Genomic DNA, 21,040 nt, shown 5'->3' with positions numbered 1-21,040 from the left:
AATCTAAAGTACCTGGAGAGGAAAGGTTTTATTGAGGGATTTTAACATGGATTCCATTGAACCAACCCCACCTGCATTTCTGTTGTGATACAGAAGCACCAGATTGATCAGGGTACTTCAGGTGACCTGAACAGCTCAGGTCACTGCAGCTACAGCTGTTTTCTTATACTGTGACCAAAATAACTCAGATACAAACATGTACTTCTCATGGCCAGGCATGGACAGTCACTCTGCCATGTGCATTCCTGAAATCTCCCTCTGTTGAAATAATCCCAAAGCAAAGAAAGGGTTAGTGTTTGTTGCTCACTCCTTTGCAGCCTGATGTGGAATGATCTGCTGAGTGATGCTGCAGCAGGGGGCTGGTCCCAGGTGAGGGTGCTAACAAAGGTGCAGAACAGAGGAGAATCAGACTGTGACCCCAATTCATTGAATTAGTGGTGGGAGAGGGACAGCAAAAGGAAAACCCATCTCACATGCAGCACAGCCGGGTCATCTCTGGGAGCAGAGCATTACAGTGGGTGGAATATTCAATAGCAGCCTATAAGCAGCTCTCTGCTGGTGGAAAAGGTCATCTCTTGGTTTGCCTTGGGCTTTAGAAAATACTTTCAAATTGTCCTGGCTTCTCTAAGCTGACAGTGCTGCTGGAGAGAGCGCCTGAGGGTGCAGGAGAGGTGACACTGGAACAGTGGCCCCACTCCCATCAAAATCAAAAGCAGAACAACGATTGACTCGAGTGAAAGTAAGGTCAGGACCAAAGTGTCGCGTGGAACGTATTTCAGGGCTGTCATCAGACTGATTTTTCAGACACAGGAGAATGGTTAGCAGTATCCACTGTACAGCTTCAAGAGTTTGGGGAGATGTTGACACAAATTTTAATAGATGGATCATTTCCTGCACTCTCTGTTTTCTGTATTTAAAGAAAAAGTGCTGCGTGCTGAGAGGAATAGTAACGTATCCATGATTCTCTCCTTTTATACTCGTGTTCTGAAGGAGATGCATCTGACAGATTGCTACCCCAGGAAAATCCAACCAGATTAAGGATCTGTAGCTGGGAGGAGGCTGCAAGGGGCAAACTCCTTTATATTGGTGCTGCTAATTTCAAGACCACCCAGTCTAGTTGTTTGTCATCATTCCCTCTTTTTAATCTTTTTTTTTCATATTGCTCTTGCAAGGCTGCTGAACCAAACAAGAATCCCTGACAGCGTTCTTGGGTTTTCCTGCACACAGCCATGTGTTTCCCACTGGCAGTTCAGATGAGAGCAGAGCACAGTTTGGGCTGACAGACAGTGAATGCTTGTCTTTAGGAATTGTCTCTTATCTGACATTCACACAGCTGTGGAGTCACTTCTGCTGCTGTTCTCATCCTGGAGCAATTAACAAGTGTGAGAAGATTTCTTAACATGCAGACAAAGGTGGAAATGCAGTTGGAAGGCCCCAGTTGAACGGCATGCTGAAATGAGGTTGCCCAAAGAAGCTGTGGCTGCCCCATCCCTGAAGTGTTCCAGGCCAGGCTGGACAGGTCTTGGAGCAGAGGGGTTGGAATGAGGTCATCTTTAAGGTCCTTTCCAACCCAGAACTGCTGGCAGTGGCTGAGCAGTGGTACATTGCAATCCACAGCACTGTGAGGCCAGGCCTCCTGAATGGGGGTAAAGGAGGAAATTGTTAATGAAGTCCATAATTTTTAAAGTGTCTTCTGGCATCAAGCTTTTTCTTCCTGCAAAAGTAGTTGAGACAGGATTACAGGGGGACAGGTTAAATACTCAGCCATGAGGTAACTGATGGATAGAGATTCAGTAGAAAGTTACTATTGTTCCAATTCAGATCATGTTTATAAAATGAAGGAAACCTTTAGGTAGGAAACTCACACCATTTCAGACCATCTGTAGTGTAAAGTGCAGAGCAGGATGGGGGCAGTTCTTTGAAAAGAAACTTCACCCTTAGAAACTGGTAAAGAACCCAAGCACGTGGCTCTCTCACCACACAAACCTCATCAAGCTTTATCATCTCCTCCAAGTACCTTCCAGGAGAAGAGGACTGTGAATCTGATAATGTCCACTGCTGGGAGGATTTCCCTGTAGGATTGATTTTCTACTCTTTTCCTCTTCCATTTTCATTTAGAGAGAAGATAACTCTTAATTTTAATTTTAAATTAAACTAATTGGACTTACTTATCTACTGGCTAGATTGAAGCAGCAGAAGGAAGCCCAGGAGTGATTCAGGTGATTCAGGTGATTCAGCAGACGTTCTCCTTGTCTGCATTGTGACTCTCAGAGTTCAGCTCTGGTACATGAATTTGTGTGGGATAGTTCACACCAGGCTGAATTTCATCCCCCGTGACCACAAATCATTAATTTCCACTTCTTCTTTCCTTGCCTTCCAAGTGGCTAATTCAGAGCTGCACTGAATGCTGATGGCAGATTGTGATTTCATAAGAAGTAGTGTTATAACAGGTGCATTATCTTAAACTCGTGTGTTGTGGTGAACATGATTTCTCCTGCTTCTTTGTGCTCTTTCTCATCTGGCTGAGCACTGCACCTCCCTAATCCCACATGCAGCCACTGTGTGTGCAGAGGAGCTTTTGCTTTTGGCTTTGCATTTCTTCCAAGCCTTGAAAAGCTGGACTTTAATCAGTCTAATTCCACCTGTCTGATCAAACAAAATGTTGAAAGTCAGCAAAGAGCAGGAGCAGTGACTAATATTCTTGAAGATTTCAGTAACAAAGGGAAAGCTTGTTCTTTAGAATCTTTTTTCCTTCTTTTTGGCCGTGTCCCCTAAATGTCATTTGTATAATTACATAGAAACATATTTTGATTCACCTAGTGCGAAAAAGCCATAGTAAGAAGGGTATAAAAGGGCAGTCATGATTGCTTGGAAAAAATCACAGCAGAGTTTTAAGTCTTTGCTTTGGGCAGTGAGGCAAATGTGTAACTCTGTGGTGCATGGAGGGACTCTGTGCTAGACTCCTGTTTATTACTTTCTGCAATAAAATTCTTGCTGTTGTTTAAAGAGTATTCTGATATGATGGAGCCTCTGGTTCCCCCTAGCACTCCTACACTCTTCCTGAGGGTCAACTTAAGATGAATTTCTTTTCCTAGCAATGGAAAGTCACCTCTGAAAAGCACAACGTCTCTCAAAAGCCTCGTCCAAATCCACTGTGTTTTCTTGCTTTGAATTGGGGCCTTATTTAGTGCATTTGATACTGAGTTTTCCCAACAAATTAGACATAGCTATTTTCTAATTGAAGAGCTGTAGGGGAAAACCAGATTTGGACAGAACCAGAGATGTCAGAGGCATCACTTCAAAGTTGCTCTTGGAGTTTATCTGTAAGTGTTTTGTCAGTCGAGTAGGCACTTGCTTTTCTCACAGGCCATTTAACATTAGGATCATGTCTCCTTCATTTGTCTTCTTGAAATATTGAGGACACATTGCTCTTCATGTGCCTGACAGTCAGACAGGAGCATCTGCACTCTGCCTGAAAACCGATGGCCACTATCAGCTCCTGGAAGAAACATCTTAGCCGCGAATACAAATATTCAGTTGTCGTCCAATGAAATCTTTAAAAAGTTGCTGGAATCTCCTAGAAACTTCGATGAACATTTTGCCTAAAGACAGTTTCTTCCAAATATCTTCTGTATTTTCCTGCCTTTTCATTCTCTAAAGCAGAAGTGTCAGATATGAATGCCAAGGAACAAAGATCCAGGACTTGTAAACTCCACACAAACACGCTGAGTCTAGACCTGAAGTCTCCATCCTCCTGGGGACAATGTCTTCATTAGTAAGACAGAGTGACTTTTTTTTGTCTCCACCCTAACAGCAAACTGCTTACAAACTGCCCCACAACGTACTTTTTTGTCTCCTAAACAAAGTATTTTTTATTGTAAAAATAGTTGCTTGTGTGTGGAAAACAAAACATTAGAAAAAGGAAAATGTTTCCTTGGGTAGAAACTCTGATGATTGCAACTGTGACACAACATTAATGTTGGAATGGGGGAGAAGTCATAGAACCATAGGATGGTTTGGGTTGGAAAGGACCTTAAAGATCATCTTGTTCCAACCCCCCTGCCATGGGCAGGGTCACCTCCCACTGGACCAGGTTGCTCCAAGTCCCATCCAACCTGGCCTTGAATGATAAATCTATATAATGATAAATATATATAGTACCCTCAATGTAGCAGACATAAGGAGAAAGAAAAATATAAATATCCAGAAGTGAAAGGGTGAACTTGCTAGTGAGATGCTGAATTATGCAGAAATCCAAACATAGATAGTTGGTGCAATCTCAAATCTATCAGCCTTGACAGTATCCTTTTAAATTACTCCTTAAAAATGTTAATTGCACATCATAGGCACTTCAGCAATGACATTTCTGCCACTGAATGTCATGGGGACATTTTTCCTTTTATTATCCTTGAACAGGAGTAGTGAACTACCGGAGTTAGCCACCAAATAACTGTATGATGAAAGGTAATGGATCTACCTCCAGTATTTATGTTGGTTCTGCTTTTAGTAAGCTTCTTTCTAAATTTACAACAAGTGAGAGCTGTGATGGCATTAGGAAGGCAGCATTGTTAAGCTTTGCTTTATGAACTGTAAAATAAAGGTTTGTCCATCAGACTTTCGGAACTGTGGATACCAAAAGCCCTGGGGTCCATGATTTCTGTAAATCTGAATAAGAGCTGGTTTATAACTGCAGACTGAAACTGGTCACATTTTTGTCTAATTTCCCCAGGGCATTCACTAGCACCAGCTCCCTCTCTTGTTTTAAACATGCAGAAAGAGGGAGAAGGAGAAAGGACAGGGAAAGCAGACAGGGAGTTGTAGAACCATAGTGTGGCCTGGGTTGGAAGAGAGCTTAAAGATCATCTAGTTCCACCTCCCCTACCATGAATGGGGACACCTTCCACTAGAAAGGAAAGGGAAAGTAAAGTGAAGCACCCCAGCTAACTTCATTTTGGGATTTTTCACTGTGAACTCAAAGCAGAGATTTTTTTGTCTCACATGGCTCCTGCTGCTTCCTCTCCATTTTTACCCCTTCGAGGGGAGGAAAAAAAGAGAGAGAAAAAGCTAAAACTTCCTTTTTTATTGCTAGCTAACCTACACTGCCTGTGTCTTACTTTAGGAAGCTTCCCTCCTTGTGATGTTTGGGTGTCTCTCAGTGTCGGATGTGCTGCTTTACTGTTTTCCCCATCCCTGTGGAGTTCTCTGGTTCGTGTCAGTGTCCACCTTATCCTACATTTTTCTGGCTTCGGGTTGGTTTCTTTTCCTTTCATATTCCTGTGAGGACAGATGTGGTGAACTGCCTGCATAATGTGCACAGAGTGATATTTAATGTGTGTTCTTCCTGCACGTCTAAACTTTTTTTTATGGTCACCATATAAAGGCCAGACTCACAATGCCAAAAGAGTGAACTGGGGGATAATGTGTAGATTTGAATTAGACCACTGTACCTGACTCCTCTCAGTTTTCTCCCCTGTCATTCCCATTTACATGGAATTTCAGCTGAGCTCAGTATTTATCCTACTGTTACTGCTCAGACTGTGTTTTCCTTAGGCTGGTTTAGCTTTCTGCTTTAATTATATTTTACTTTAGCATAGGAAAGGCCACGTGAGCAGCACACAACATTAAAGAGAATTTACAGGAAAAAAGTAAGATTAAAGGAGTATATCCTATATTCTACAAACACTAATAAGGGGAATAATATGGTCTGAGACAGGAGATACAACCTGAGATTAGGGAAAAGGAATGCATTCCTGCTGCAGAGAGCTCCTTAGTGAAACTTGCAAAAATAGATTGACTTCCTAGAAATAAAACTACTTCTCCACCTTCCCCAGACTGATATTCTCTAGTTCTAGGTTGAGCACAGTATTATTCAATTCCCTGCAGCTTCTAGTCCAAGGGACTCCACACAAACTGGGTTTGCTCTGTGATGAAATTGCAGCTGTTGAGCTTATTTCTCAGAGGACACCGCTCATTTCAAGGTCTTTTTCTCTCTGTTCAGGCAGCTAGAAAAACTCTTCAGCTAAACTGGGGGTCTCTTCAGACAGCTGCCATCAACCAGTTGCTGATCATTGCTTCTGCTCTGAAAAAGCCCCTTTCCTTCTTTGTGCATTTGAACTTGAAAAGCTGCAGTTGTGTCCAGGTGGAAAGTAAGGGGAAGCACGGGGGTGTCATCCACAACCTGACTGTTCATTGCCCCATGGACTTTGTCCATGGCCAGCAAGTTTGAAAAAACAGTTTAGTTCAGCTTTGCATTGTTTTCTTACCTGTTTCATCACAATATTCAACACTTACTGATACGTTTTTTTTTCCTTTTCTAAGCCATTAAACGTGTGCTTTCTTTATGTCCATTGCCTCTACAAAATGCAGATATTTTGTCATCTTTACATGCCTGGTGAATGGTTAACTTTGTAGGTGTTTTTCCAGTAGGCAGGTTCTCTGTTGAGAAGGAATGGGGATCTTTATGCACATATTTATGCAAATATTTTTGGAGTTTCAAGCGTAGCCAAAAAGCAGATATTCTGCTAGAGTTGTAAAAAAACCCAACACAGCAAAAACTATAGGAGTTGGGATCTCAAGCCACCTGACTCCTAAATTAGATGTGCATATCTCACACCTGATTTGCATGCACAGTTACATGTAAATGTGATTTTTCTTGCCACCTGGTTCATAATGCAGCTTCATCTTCAGTTTGTTTCAAAGCAGATCTGAATTCCTCCTACCCTGTCAGTATCTGGGGGATGTTGTGCACAGCAATCACCACTTGGGCTGTGTCCCTTCCTTTGATCAACGTGTCATTTGAGGGCATAACAGACCATTTCCATTGTGTTTTCAAAGTCTCAGTTGTGAATTGTGTGTACCTTGATTTTTTTATATCCTCCTGGAGAGTATCAGTTTGGCACCTGGGAGTGCTCAGGAGGCTGGTGTCCTGCCTCTTGAGTCCCATTGTATTGCAGTTTCTGCAAGCAGGGCTTGGTGTGAGTGACGGACACAAGTGGAGATTGAAAGTGGAGGCTGAGTCCATCCAGCTCATAAATGGATTTGTTTATGGAGTGCCTTGTTCTATATCAATTCCAGGGGTACTTTTGATTATAAATGGAATAAAACACCCATTTGATATTTGTAGATATTTTTAATCAGAAAATCCATTATAACATCTCCTTTTTCAAAGGTGTTCTCCTGCCTCTGAATATGTTTCACTGACTGCTCCCAAACAGTTAAAGTAAGCAATTAAAAGCGAATGATAAAACATGCTTTTGTGTATTTCATCTTAGGCTGAAAGAGCCATAAAATCTGATGCTGCTGATGAAAATGATTGTGACTTCCTTTCTCCATGTGAAAGCACTGGGTTTGGAGCGAATCGCTGAAAATCTCTGCTCAGGGTCTGCTTTCCAGTGATGTCCCTTGGAAGCTTTTCAGTGCTTACACATTTGCTGTCCCCAGAAGAGGAAAATACTGCTTACTTACAGTGATTCTGGAGAGATTCCAGCGCTGAATGAATACTAAGTAGAAAGTGTCCTTCTCAGAGGCAGGAAGAGATGATGAATCACCGTGAAAGCTTATTTCTTGACCAATCTGCCTATGTATTTTGTTATCTGAAATTATAATGAAGACATGAGCAGACTCGTATCTTGAGCAAACTGAATGGGAAATGAAATGGAGTTGGGAGATGCTGTTGCTCAGGGCTGGGATTTGCACGTAGCCTTTCCACGATGGCACCGGTCTGAGGCAGAGGGTCACACGCCTGATTCCTTTGGGAACAGGGAAAAATCAATCTCATCTACCTTGTGCCTGGATGTGATGTAGTATCAGAAAAGACTAATGAGCCTGCTGTCTTCACTGCAGCATTTATTGGGGATTAGTGACTCTTAAAAAATGCTCTGCAAAGAAGGAAGAAACTGGTGAGTTGTTGTGATCCCTGGTCAGGTTTTCCTCCCTCAGGGAATATCAGCTTTCTGCCTGTCCAAGAGAGGAGCAATTCTGTTTTTCTGGACTCTAATTAGCAACATGACTTTTGTGGTTTGTTCTCAGTGTGACATCACTGAGAGTGGTATCTGTAGGCAAGGCTTGGACAGAGAGGTCAGACATGGCATGTGGGGGGTTTTTTTTGAGACCAGAAGAAAAAAATATTATTCACCCTGTTCAACTGTGAAATAAAGGCACAGAAATATCCCACCCCAGGCTCTCTCTACCTTGTGCCACCCAGACAGTGCATGTTTCATCAGCTAAGAATTACCCTCCCAAATGGGAGCTCCCAGTCTAATGAAGCAGTTGAACCATGAGTATCTTAAACTCTTTCCTCAACCCACATGTGGTTAAATCCAGCTGAGATCCTGGAGCTCAGGACCAACGTGATGAACGTACCATATTCAGGGGCCTAAAGTAGAAGACAGGCACCAGAGGTTTTTAAAGCCTCATGATGCCTAATTCCTATTGATTTTATTTTAGCTGTAAGGATCTGTGTCTTCATGTCTTGCCTGAGGTCATTAAAGGATGCTGTGGAAGAGCTGGGAAGTGAAATGAGATTTCCTGTCTTAGTCCAAATACCTTAATCAAAAAGCTATGTTTTATATCACAGTTTATGACAAGAAAGCTAAGAAACCTTATTAAGTAATCTAAGTCTGATCTGGACTGTACAAAGAAATCAAGTACAGCATTATATCATCCTTTTGAAGATACACATATATATTATGCTATCTTGATCAAGAGTTTGCTAAGTTATACCTTGGATATTTTCCTTTGAAGACCTTCATAATACTTTTAATGTGGTAGTTTTCCATGAAATGATGTCCTCCCTATCTGTTAGTTGTCAAAATAGATCTTCCTTTTCTTTCTCCTCTGCTGGTTTTTATGGTTGAAAGATGAAAGCTGGGCTAATATTGCAAAATAAGATATTTAAACTGCATTTTGTCTCTAGTAGTTAGTATTATTCTGTAATTACTACACCCTCTCCACAATTTTTCAAGGGGATTAACTTTGTAACAGCTCTTATTAAGGACTTGCTGAAAGAAACTTCTATTAAGCATTTGTACTGCATTTGATCAAGGGTTTCAGATGGGAAATGGATGGATAAAGGTCCCAGGGTGGATATTACAGCATTTAGCTCACAGGTAACTGATTCAAATCAGCCTGGGTTGCTGATGACCCACCCTTTGTTAGCTGAGTGCTGACTGTGGAAGTGAATTGATGTGCAAAGAGCTCCCACATAACTTCATCAGGGCCAGGTTGGACAGTGCTTTGAGCAACCAGGTCCAGTGGAAGGTGGATCTGCCCATGGCAGGGGGTTGGAACTCGATGATCTTTAAGGTCCTTTCCACCCAAGCCATTCTGTGATCTCTAAAGTCATCCTCAGCCACACTTTCCAGACCGAGTTCCAATTCTGTGTGTTGTTAATTTTTCTTAAATTGCCGTGATTCATCCTGGTCCTAAAGTGTGTCCACTGAAGATGTCCCAGTTATCAAATGGGGTTAGGAAAAGGTGCAGAAGAGCAAGAAATTGAAAATTTCTTAGAGGAACGTGTGCCCTGTAGGCCATTACCCCTTTTCCAAGCTGGGAAGAGGCATTGGTGTGCATCTGTGGGTGAGCTGAAGTACAGATTGCTCTGGGGTCCTCTTTGGCTTTTGAGGAGTTTGTCTCTTCACATGGTAATAACGTGCTCCAGTACATTCATTTTAGTGAAGACTAAGATGTGCAATGGAACTGAGGGATAATGGGGTTTGTACTCTTCTCAATTTTTTATGTCATTTAGTAAGTGCTGATCTTGCATTAAGATGTCACTGTCAGACTGGAGAGCATTAGAGAAGAAAGGAGTTGCTAAATTTTCAGCAGGTCGAAGTATTCTCGGATCCCCAGGCGCGTTCAGTAAAAATCTGTTGGAATAAAGGATGGCTAAAAAATGTTTTTAATCTAAGCTTTTTAAAATTTCTCTTTTGAGAGCCACTGTAATAAATCGAAATTATTGATTTAGCCCGTAGCAGTCCTAAGATTCACTCATTTAAGAGTCGAAACTGCTCTATTACTTAGAGCAATAACCCAGCACTGCGAAATCTCCCATCAGAGACTCCTGGTCTGCACGTGCAGACGGGCACTCAGCAAAGATTTCTGTTTGTTTATGGATCTTGCATCAGCTGAGGTATTTTCTCAGTAATTATCCTCTCCCCCTGCACCCTGTGAAAGCCTTTGCAGTGCTGGGCCCATGGCTCTCTGGTTCTGGGCTCAGCTGAGCCCTGGCCTTCTGTGGCCAGTACAAGCCATTTCAACATTGACAGGTTTAACATTGTTCCACCTCTTACTAGACCTTTACAGAGAAATAGAATCTGTTTTGCTTCTGTTACCCACATCTATCCATGAGCTTACATGGGTTGTGTATACATGACACCACGTTTTAAATCCCCTGCCTTGAAGCAAGGGTTAAGTACAGCTTTTGATAGAGCCAGTGCTGGGTTAAGTATTTCTCGGGGCACTGAAGGTTTGAGTGATCAATAAATGATTGCAAATACTTAATATCATACTCAAAAATATTCTAAAATCAAAAGTCCTGGTCGGATTAACACTAGCTGATACCACAAGTGTGTGTCCTGTCCACAGAACTGTCAGGAGCTGGCGAGTTACGTGGCAGTTTCTCCCAATGTCACTTCTGTTTTGCCTTTTATGCATTTTTTACTGCCTTTCCATTAGGAGAATATTTTTTTTCCACCTTCTTTTTCTAAAACCGTGCTCCTCAGAAGCCCTGCCACGGCTCTGCAGCACGTTCTCCCGGGGCAGCACTTTACTGCTGGCCTGTGCCAGTGGTGAATTAGTAACCCCATCACCGACCTGCTGGCTCAGCTGCTGTGACCAATGAGTAGCACCTCATCAGTGCCCATCTGCTCCAGCCAGAGTAGCTGTGGGTTCAGTGCTCCTCACTGGTGAATGTGTGCCCAGCCCCAGAGCCCCAGTGGCTGCTGAGCAGGTCAAAGGGAGTCTTTACTCCCCTGCACAAGCACGTGGTCCAATCTGATGAAAGATTAGCGTATTTATAAATTAAAATAAATCCAAGGAGTCAACTGGCCCAGGGGAACTCTCAATCCAATCAAATTAGACTCATATATCCACCCTGGAGCAATTCCTCAGAAGCCCTGCCTTCAGGAAGCTTCATTTGTAATCACTACGTGCTGTGTACTTTAGAAAAGTTTCATAATTACTTGCTGTTCCGGCTGCTGAGCAGTTCTAAATGTTGGATATTAAGGAACTGCTGTTTCAGTCAGTGAACAAGCTCTGAACATTAAATGTGCTTTCACGAGAAGTTTTTTTCTCAGCCATTACACATCTCCGAAGGCATATTTTTTTTCAAGTGGATGCTTTCCCAGCTGTTGATCATCTCTCTGTTTCTTCTGTGTGAAGAGAGAAGGAGGAAACTGGTGAGAGTGTGACATTGTAGAAAGGCTGTGTCTCTGTGGAGGGAGCTGGGTGCATCACTCACAGGTGGAGGTGTTGAAATAATTATGCAGGTCATCCTGGAAAAGTGCCAAGGAAACCTTTCTCTTCTACCATACATTTTTTTTTTTAATATTTTATATCGTGTGTTTTGCAGAAGAAATATTTTAGCAGTTTTACAGAATTCTGTACATGAATTTTGGTGACATTTTTTATATCTCTCCACCACCATCACTTCATACCTTGGGAAGAGGCAGCTTGTCTTTGTCAGGGTCAAGGAGATACTTGGCCAGAGCAGCTCGATGAGTGATACCAAGTGCTGGGTGAGAACTGGAGATCCAAATTCAGCAGGGGTTTTGAGGCTGTGTTGTCAAAGGTGATAACAGTGATTTCTTTCACAGAACAGCTCTTCAATTATCCAAAATGTGCCTCATGTACAGGATGATGTTAAGGTCATGAAGACCTTGTAAGATTAGAATCAAGTGCTGCGTTTCCCAGTGAAGCCAGAATGATGGTGCAGTGGTTAACAAGAGATTTGGAAAAACACAGACCAGTTCCTCACCCTGTCCCAGTGTCCCAAATGACTTTGTGTGTGTCACACAGCCTCTCCTTCAATCCTAGGAGCAAAATGCAGGCAGCTGTGTCTGTAGTGAAAGGGAGAAGAGGTTTAGGAGTCAGTGGGCCTGCTGGAAATGAGCTCTTTCCCACCCGGAGCTCTCTGACCCTGCTGGCAGAGTTGGGAGGCTTGGGCTGTAAAGCTGCACATTTCACATCTGCTCAGAGGCTGTTTGGAGAAATGCATGCAAACTTCTTGATCTGGAAAACTTTCCTGAGGTACATTAGCTCTTAGAGCAGCTTTGATGTGTGTGAGAGTTCATTCTCTGTTTAGTGTAAGTGGAAGCACCGAGATAGTCAATCACGTGGGAAAACTTCTGCTCTGTCACTTACGAAGCATCAGAACTAGAAATGGGGAAAATTATATCATTTCAGGTGTCATTAATCTAAGCCATAATGGTGCCTTTAACAGCTAAATGAACACTGTAGTTCAGGTGATTCAGGTATTTTTGCATATAATCATGTTTTCAAATAAATTACAAAGTTCAATCCGGTATATATTCATTTTGAGATGTCCCAGAAGTGTGTAAACTACAGTTATTGCGATTGCCTTGTATTTACAAGCTGTAAGATTTATTTAGTAGGAACTCTTCAAATGGCAATAGGCTGGTCTTGAGTTATGAATTGCTAAACCCATCCATCTATCACATTTCCACCCAAAATCGCTCTTTAAATGCATGGAGGAAGGGTGCCCCTATTGCAAAAGTGGTACAGTGTGTCTCTCTTGACACAGCAAGAAAACAGCAAGGAAATAAATATAAAGCATTAGGCAGTATTAAGACTTTTCAGAGTAAGCCATCCAAATGAAAACCCATAATCAAAATAATAATTATCAGGGGAGCACATTTTGCTTTCAAAGTAATCATGCGAAGTAAAGCAGAGAATATGTCTTAAGTAGCAAAAAAATGGTGATTTCTGTTCAGAGGTAAAAAGAAAGTCTAGCACTTGAGAATATAAGTGCTTCGTACATGATCAGTTCTTGATGGATTTTCTCAGAAATGGGCCTTCATGTATTGTACATAAAGAGGAGAGGGAAAATTGAAGCTGTTATGTGATGAATGCAGGCAAAGGTGTGATGGAGCTGGGATTGGGTTACTGAAGCCAGGAATATGCCTGTCATTCTCCTCATTTTAAAATTATTACAGCGTAGGGTTAGATTGAAGTAATATTCTGTGAAATATTAAGACATTCTGCGCTGTGGGAAGACATTTGGAAAGTTCCAGAAAAGTTAATGTATAATTTCTGATGAAAGTAATTTGTACTTTTTTTTTTTTAATTAAAGCAGCAGATAGTCCAGCGAATTTCTTTCATATATTCTTATTATTTCCAGTGTAGTTAAAGAAATTTAATGTGAGGGAAACATTTTCAGCATGTCTTTTTTGTATTTGTTATTCAAATAGTCTTATACCTTCTGAGTTCCTGGTATATTTTATATATATCTTTGTTCTTTCTGTTTGGTCTCAGCTGCCTGAGATTTTCATTTCCAGAGTTCACCTCTAAGATTAGACTAATCTTGTCATTTTAGCATTTAATCTTGTTAATTTTTTTAATGGCTTCCATCAGCACATATGAAGTTCAGTTACACTGAGGTTCATTGCTGAGGATTTGTATGATTTTGGTGGTGGACAAATAAAACAAACCTTGGTTTTCTTTTTGACTGCACTAATTCTGGGCTCTTCAGCCTTCATGAGCTGCACTGGACTTAACTTTGGTTGATCAGGATCAAATCCATCTTGCAGTAGGGTTGAATCACACTTACAAAATTATATAAAACTTGTAATGGAATAAGTACCTTTTGCTTTCATCAGATGCAATAACCTGGATTTTATGTCTCCATAGTGCTCATTGTAAGAGCAGCTGACCCTTTTAGCAGAATTCCAGCTTGCATGCTCTGAAGTGGTTGCAGACTGTAAAAGGCTTTGTGTTATACCTGACCATAAACAGCTTCATTTTCCAGGAACTAAAACGATTCACTTCATTTGCCTTCTCCAGCAAAAGTAATAGCCCTTCCCTTTCCCTGTTTTCTTCTTTTCAGGAGCAACAGTTTGTTCCACGAGGTGGTGCAGCTGAACTTTGAGATCACCAGCTTCAGCAGCCTGTCGGGAACACAGCCCATCACCTGGCAGGTGGAATACCCTCGGAAGGGGACCACGGACATCACCCTGTCTGAAATCTTCATCTGCCAGAAGGACCTCGTTGGAATTGTTCCACTGGCAATGGTAAGAACCTGTTTCAGCTGTCGCTCTGTCCAGCCTGTGTGTGGTCTCAGAAAACGTGTGCTGGCCTCAGACAGACTCACCCAGGAGTGCTGCTCTCTGTCCTGCCTCCCCAGTTATAGCTGGAGGGGACTGCCTGCTAAAATCACCCCCTCCTTCAGTGGTCTGTGCACATCATATTATTATAAACTTCCCATGGAGGGAAGGGATGCTGCCACTTTAAACATCTCTCTCAGATTTAAATCCTAAATTTCTGGCGTGCACAGTTTCCTCCAGCTGGTAACACAAAGCCAAGTAGATTTTTCTTCCCATTTCTTATTTCCATTGCATGGCTCAAACTTGGAAGCTGTAGAGCAACTTTAGAGGGCCTCAAGGACCTTCTGCTAAAGCCCCAAGTTTCTTGATCCTTAGTAGGCTGAGCCTGATACTAATTCTGCTGCCTGATTCCCTGATAGTGTAAGAACTTCTGGTTTCAAGTAAGAAACAGAAAATAATAATAGCCTCAATAATACATTTAAGGATGAAGTTCAGACTTTCATGCCTTGGGTTAAAATCTATTTTCTCTGCACAGTGTTTTAGCAAAACAAGATGTTTCCCAGGACTCTCCACCATCTCAGGTGTGCTGTTATTAGGCAAGCATTTTATTTTCTGTTGGATTCAGGTAGATGCTGAGAACTTATTCCATGCTCCCAGGTGAAGTAGGCATTGAGAATTTATTTTGGAAATCATGCTGAATCTCGGGAAAGGGAGAAAGCTGCCAGGGACCTGGAACAGGACCAAGTGGCAATTAATAGAGGAACTGCATGTGCCACCATTAGTCAGTGTTTGAGCTCAGGGTTTGGAAGATGAGTTGGACATATCTGTCCTTCTTGTGAATTTAGCCTCTCCTGTGCATGATCTTGGTGGCATAATTCTGGCAATCTTTTCTTTGAACAGTGTTCAGCAGATAATTAGATGAGTATTATTTCCTGGAAGTCCTAGTCCTCAATATATTCTTCCACTTTGAAGAGTAAAACTGCTGCTCATATGAAATGAGGTCATGCCCAGCAATTTCCTGATCCACAGTCTGTTAAGTCAGCAGAAAGCCTGGACTGCATTTCAAATCTGAGAGGGAAATAATTGTCCTCATTACCTGTCAGGTTGAACAGGGAATACATGTTTGAGCATCTGCCCTCTAAGGACTTGAGAACGTGTGTAAAGAAGAATTTTGTGGTCAGGTTTTATTTTGGGGTGGATGCCTTCCAATACCAAACAATAGACATCACAATAGACTTCACATCTTCCTTTTCATTTCATGGAAGAATTCATCAGCTTCTTCTCTGTATTCCATATCTCAGGGAATCAAGATTTTAATATCCCTGTCAGGGTGCAATGCCTTTGCACTTGCATACAGGGTTCTTGTAGAGTTGTGTCTATTCTGCATTAAAATTCATCTGCCTACAAGGGTTCCTTTAAGAACTGAAGGTCTGAATGAATGAATTTAGCCTTGTATAAATCATGTAAGGCAAGAGCCTTTATCCCCAACAGATTACCAGCAGGCACTCTGGGTTGTGCAAAGGGTTCAAACAATGAAATCATGAAACCTTTCTCTTTGCAAAGCTTTCTTGTGTTTATCTCATTTCTGTACCTTGTGATAACACATAGCTGGAGCCAAAATATACTGTGTTAACAGAATCCAGTTGGATGGGATACCAAAGTAAAATTGGCTTTGCTAGCAGGATATTAGTAGATAAAGGGAATTTTCAGAGTTTTCTGTTAGCTAACACTGCATATCCAGCCAGGGTGCTTTCTTCATTTAGGCATTAATCTCCAGCTGAGCTGATTACCTGGCACTTCTCCTGCTCAGAAACAAGAGTCACACCAAAGAGAGAGAGGGTGATACTGTACACGCTGGGAAGTCAGACCAGAGTCTTTATCTTCACTACACACTGTAAAGCAGCAGCCCATTATGGTGTACAGAAATGAGATCTCATTGTTTATCAGCAAGTGGGTTTCGTAATCCTCCGGAGGGAGAGGAGATTTTGCTGATTTAAGCATGGGGTGTTCCTGCAGCAAAACTGCTGAAACACGAAAAGTCAAATCTGCCATTCCAAATTTGCAAAGGTGGCCAGAAAACAAAGATGTTGTGGTGTGTTGGGATGTAGGATCTGACTGAGTCTCTGCCATTGGTCTGATGGGCATCCCAGTCAGTGTTTTGAGGGTGAAAGCAGCAAACTTTTGCTCGGTTTGACTATAACATAAAGGTTCTCTCTGACTCACGGAGTAAAGCACGTCTCATGTGAGCCATTCCAAACTTATGAAGCAAGAAAGATCATGTCTCTTTTATTGCCCTATGCCTGATTACATTACAAAAAGGTAGTAAGATGAAAACCAAGCGGTCTTCAGAAGATTAGGGCAATTGTTGCTATGGTATTTTGGAGGAGATTAAAGAATTGACACTGTCAGCAAGAACTGAACCTGAAATTTTAAAAGAGCCTTATAGGACTTGGATCAGCGGAGCAAGTGGTGGGATAAAGCTGCTGAAAAATCAATGGAAATTCATCATATAGTCAGAAGAGAGGGTTTTAGTAGAATCCATGTTCCAGGGGCCCAACTACTGCACTAAATAGTGTGTACAAGTGAGAAACAGCAACATAGAGATGCTGCTACAGTGCACACTACAGTGAAATAATAGGAACAAGAGATATTGAAACAGCTGGGCTGAAAATAAGTGTAATAACTTTTCCCCGGGAAAAAAATGACTTGTAAATTTGAGGTAAGTATATTTTTTTCCCCCGAGCTCAGAAGTTAATCAATCTGAGTAATTTTGGAGGACGTGTCACCCTTCAAGGTATTTGGAGAGAAAAATGAGACAGAAAAGTTAGGAAAACGTAATTCTGACTGGTTTGTTGTTCCTAACTCTCACATACCAGAATTTTAGTTAAGTACTGTGGGGAGTGATGCTTCAAAATAGATCCTAGTCACAGACATATGTAGTACTCTCACTACCAAACTCTTGAGTGTGGCACTTGGGACAACCATCCACTCAGTGTCATGCAGGCTGCAAGAGATTCTATATGTCTCACTCAAAGTATGAGGCTACATTTATATGTTACATTTCCATCATCGAATAGCAATAGTTAACTGAGGCAAGATTTGTAAGGAGGTAATGTCATTTATTAGACCATTTGATGCAGATGGAGAAAGGTAGATGCACACAATGCCTCCTTCAGATCTTTTGACTCACTTAAATCACAGCAGCTGTGAGATACCACAGCTACAGAAACTGGGTGGTGTAAAATTCATCAAGTAGGAGAGCTAAATAAGAAAATAAAAGAATTTCTTAAGGCAAAGCAGAAAATATGTCCCACTGTCTGCTGACAGGAAAAATCTACTGTCTGAGTTGTGCCCTATTCTGGCTTTTTTTTTTTAATTTCATCTTGCTTGTTGCAGGATCAATTAGGAAAGTGCTTTCATAGGAGCTTAATTAATTATCTGCTAAGCTGCTTTTGAAAACCTCCTCAATTAATCACAAGTAACCTCAGAATTTGCCAATTAAGGTGTACAGGGTTTTTTAACTTACTTTCCACAAATTTTCCTCAAATTTCTATCCCATCATGAGCAAATGTAGCCAACTATGTTGATTTTTCCACTTGACTAGATTGAAATATCCCAAATTGGTCACATCTATAGTATGTGAACACACAAAAATTCCAGTGAAGAGGTCTGTATGTTTGTGTTCAACATGAGGACACGTTTTGGGAAACTCAGCGAGAGATTTCTTTTCGTGCTTTAAATGGATAGTGCATGTTTTTAATACTATTAAATTTTGCTTTGGGATGGAACAAGGTAGAAAACCTGTGTGTAAGTGCACTGTTCGATGCCAATAAGGCACATTAATATTAAAGGAAAACTCCTTCATGGGAGGAAGATGGGGAATCAGTGGTTTAATATTTATGCAAGGCCATTTGGGTCCCTGTATATGGAACTAAAGCAGTAGTCCTTCAGCAGCAGGATAAACTCTCTCTGAAGTTGATCCCTGTCTGTGACTTGCATAAAATACAGATATTTGAAATGTTGAAGCATAAACCCAGTGGCAGGAGTTTACTCTGAGAGTTCTAGTCTAAATTTGAAGACATTTGTCACCATGGGAAGCCATGCAACTTGCTTATCCATGAGTATTTCCTCTTTAAAAAAAAAACTAACACTAATACTGGTTTTCAGTGGGTCTTTCAGGTTTCATTCATCAGACTCTGTAATGCATTGATAATTCCTTACAAACAAACCAAAGTTGGAACAGCTCTCAGGCATCTCTGAAAGTTTCTTACTGCTTTTTCACACCTCACGTCTCTTCTCCTCAGCTGTACCAGTGGGCCTCATAAAAGATATAATAATCTGCCTTTCTACTGATGTAAAAGCATCTTTTCCTTGTGAAACAGCATCCATGCTGTTTAATCCAAGTTCCAAGTGTTTATGCAGAGTAACCTGGCAAACCCAGCATTAATGTGTAGCTGTTTATCAGGCAGGACAATTCCACACCTGCTTTTTGCTCGGTGGTAGTTGTTCATTAGGAAGTGCTTGGGTTGTGTGTTTCTTTGCATTCTGAACTCAGTGTGTTGACAGTCCTGCTGCAGAAGCAGGAGAATGGACCTGCTGCAGAGCTGTGACTCAGCCAAAAGCGCTTTTGACACTTTTATGTGTGTTTGTTAACTTGCTTGCCTTGAAAACAGAGATGATCAAAAACTTAGCTCCCGAAGCAGTGTTGTTTTATGCACACATTTATGTATGCCATTCCCTAAGGTAAAGGGTTTTTTAAGGTATTTCATTGTAATGAAGTCCCTGTAATACCATTTTAAAATATGGACCTGAATAAATAGAGTTTTCATCCCTGCACAGTCCGTGAGTTCACACCATAAAGCTCTGTCTGGTTCAAGGTCACACAAGTGCAGAATCCTCACTCCTGTTCATCTTTCAGTCTTGAAGGAAGCGGGGCCAACAGGCACTGAGGAGCTTTCCAGAAGATAAAATCCATTTCCTGATTTGCTTATCACAAACAAACAAATGGATAATCTACGTATCAGACTTTTCAGCTGACAGGTATTGTCTCAGATAATTTAGTTATGGATCACATAAAAGGAACCCCGTGAGTTGAAGGAAATTTATTTTATGTAAGACTATCCTATTACTGTTAGTAATAGTAACTGGGCCAATTTAAATGAACTGTGAAGCCCTAAATAGTACCATGAAGTCAGGAGTTTTTAGAGCCCAGTTACCACACTGAGTGCTCTGTGTGTAACACCAGAGTTGCAATCTCCTGATGTTAAGGGAGAAGCAGTGACTGAGATCACTTCTGTGCCTACAGTTTCCATCATGGCAGGTTGCAATTGTTTAAACCAGGATAGCATTCCTTCCAGACTTATGGTGGATATAATTTCACTAAAGATTGTGCCACTGCTCTCTGTTTATAGCAGAACTCAGGAGCCTGCATACCTGCTTATTAATTGGCCGTGTCACGTAGTGCACTAGGCTGTGACTAGCAATGCTTATTGATTAATCTTATCTGTGAAGAATTGGCTCTTTTGTTGTCTGCCCATCAGGAAACAAAAGCAAAAAAACGGATGAACTGTTGTTCATTGATCTTGAATTGGTCAGAAGATGCAGGCAACGGAGAGAATTCAAAATGACTCATTTCAACAGCGCCTTTTCAAGTCCCAGTCTTCATTTCTACAGCCCTTGCACTTTTGCCTCTAGCTTCTGTTTTGCTTTTCTTTACTACAATCACATTCAGTCCTACCTTTTGCAGGAAATGAGAGTGGATCAATAAGGCTATCTCAGCTGGCTGGAATTAATATTTCCATTGGATCAAGTTGTATGTCATTTTCTATGCAGCACAAGAGTATGAATAATTTCCTCTTCCAGCAGCCCTCATATCTGACAATGCTCTTGAATGGATTACTTTGAGATTTTAAAATGCTGAGGGGAGGTGGGGCCAGCTAGTTTCTAGATTTTTAAAGATCTCTGAGAGATATTAATATGAGGCTTAATAATAACAGGAGCCTCTGTGCTGGTTCTCAGCATTGCAAGTTGGCTGGAGTCAAGTCCACATTCTGCTGCAGATAATTCTGGTGTCAGTTCATGGCACTGTGTTGTGTCACGTGTGGATTCTGGAGATCATTTTGTTCTTGTGATGCATTGGGCAGGATTTGGGGGCTGCTCTAAGTGTTGGTTCAGGTTTATGATGCTGCTCCATCAGAAGAAGACGTCTTAAATAACAGTTTATATTTGAAATGACAGCTGGTTAAAATTCTGGTTGTTTAACATAACCACAAAGGCAGTTTCACAGCTGCCACACACGTGTGAGCAGAGACCACGCAGAGCCAGCAGAAAGTGAGCTCTGGTCCCACATGATGTGCCTGAAAGGACATTCCAGGGCTGACTATTTTGATGCTCAGGGCTGTATTCACCCTGCATGCCCTCCCTGCTGCCTTCACAGCCAGATCAGATGGAGGAGGGCGGAGAGGCACTTCTCAGAAGGAGCAGGAGACCAATTTCAGGGGCTGATATTCTGCAAAAGTTTGCAGCTGACACAGGACTGGAATTTAAAAGCAAAGAAGTTCCTAATTTGTGAGACTGTAGTGTGTGTTAAGCATTTCAGGCTTTGACCAGAGTTCACCCATGGCCAACACAGGGAGGCAGATGCTGTGCCTGACTGAACCTCCTGCAGCACAGCACTTCTGCTGCCAAGGATTTGAGAGGAATGTAAAGGGAGATGGAAGAACATTGCAGGGCTTTGTTCAGGAGCTGCTGCCAGAGCTGGA

At 41.6% G+C, this 21,040-nt stretch overlaps 1 protein-coding gene across 1 annotated transcript in view; it reads left to right on the top strand.

Annotated features, from left to right (window-relative positions):
• The window catches only part of LOC108497629 (transmembrane protein 132C-like), a 134,398-nt gene that overhangs the window by 67,722 nt on the left and 45,636 nt on the right, over positions 1 to 21,040 (top strand). Inside the window, exon 3 of the mRNA XM_017815380.1 lies at positions 14,063 to 14,246. Coding sequence (XP_017670869.1) covers positions 14,063 to 14,246 — 184 coding nt within the window. The remainder of the gene's footprint in view (positions 1 to 14,062; positions 14,247 to 21,040) is intronic.

The sequence above is a fragment of the Lepidothrix coronata genome, unplaced genomic scaffold (assembly GCF_001604755.1).
Source record: "Lepidothrix coronata isolate B3197 unplaced genomic scaffold, Lepidothrix_coronata-1.0 Scaffold51, whole genome shotgun sequence".
Lineage (NCBI taxonomy): Eukaryota > Metazoa > Chordata > Aves > Passeriformes > Pipridae > Lepidothrix > Lepidothrix coronata.
The sequence above is the reverse complement of the archived record's forward strand: the minus strand, read 5'-3'. Positions and strand labels throughout refer to the sequence as shown.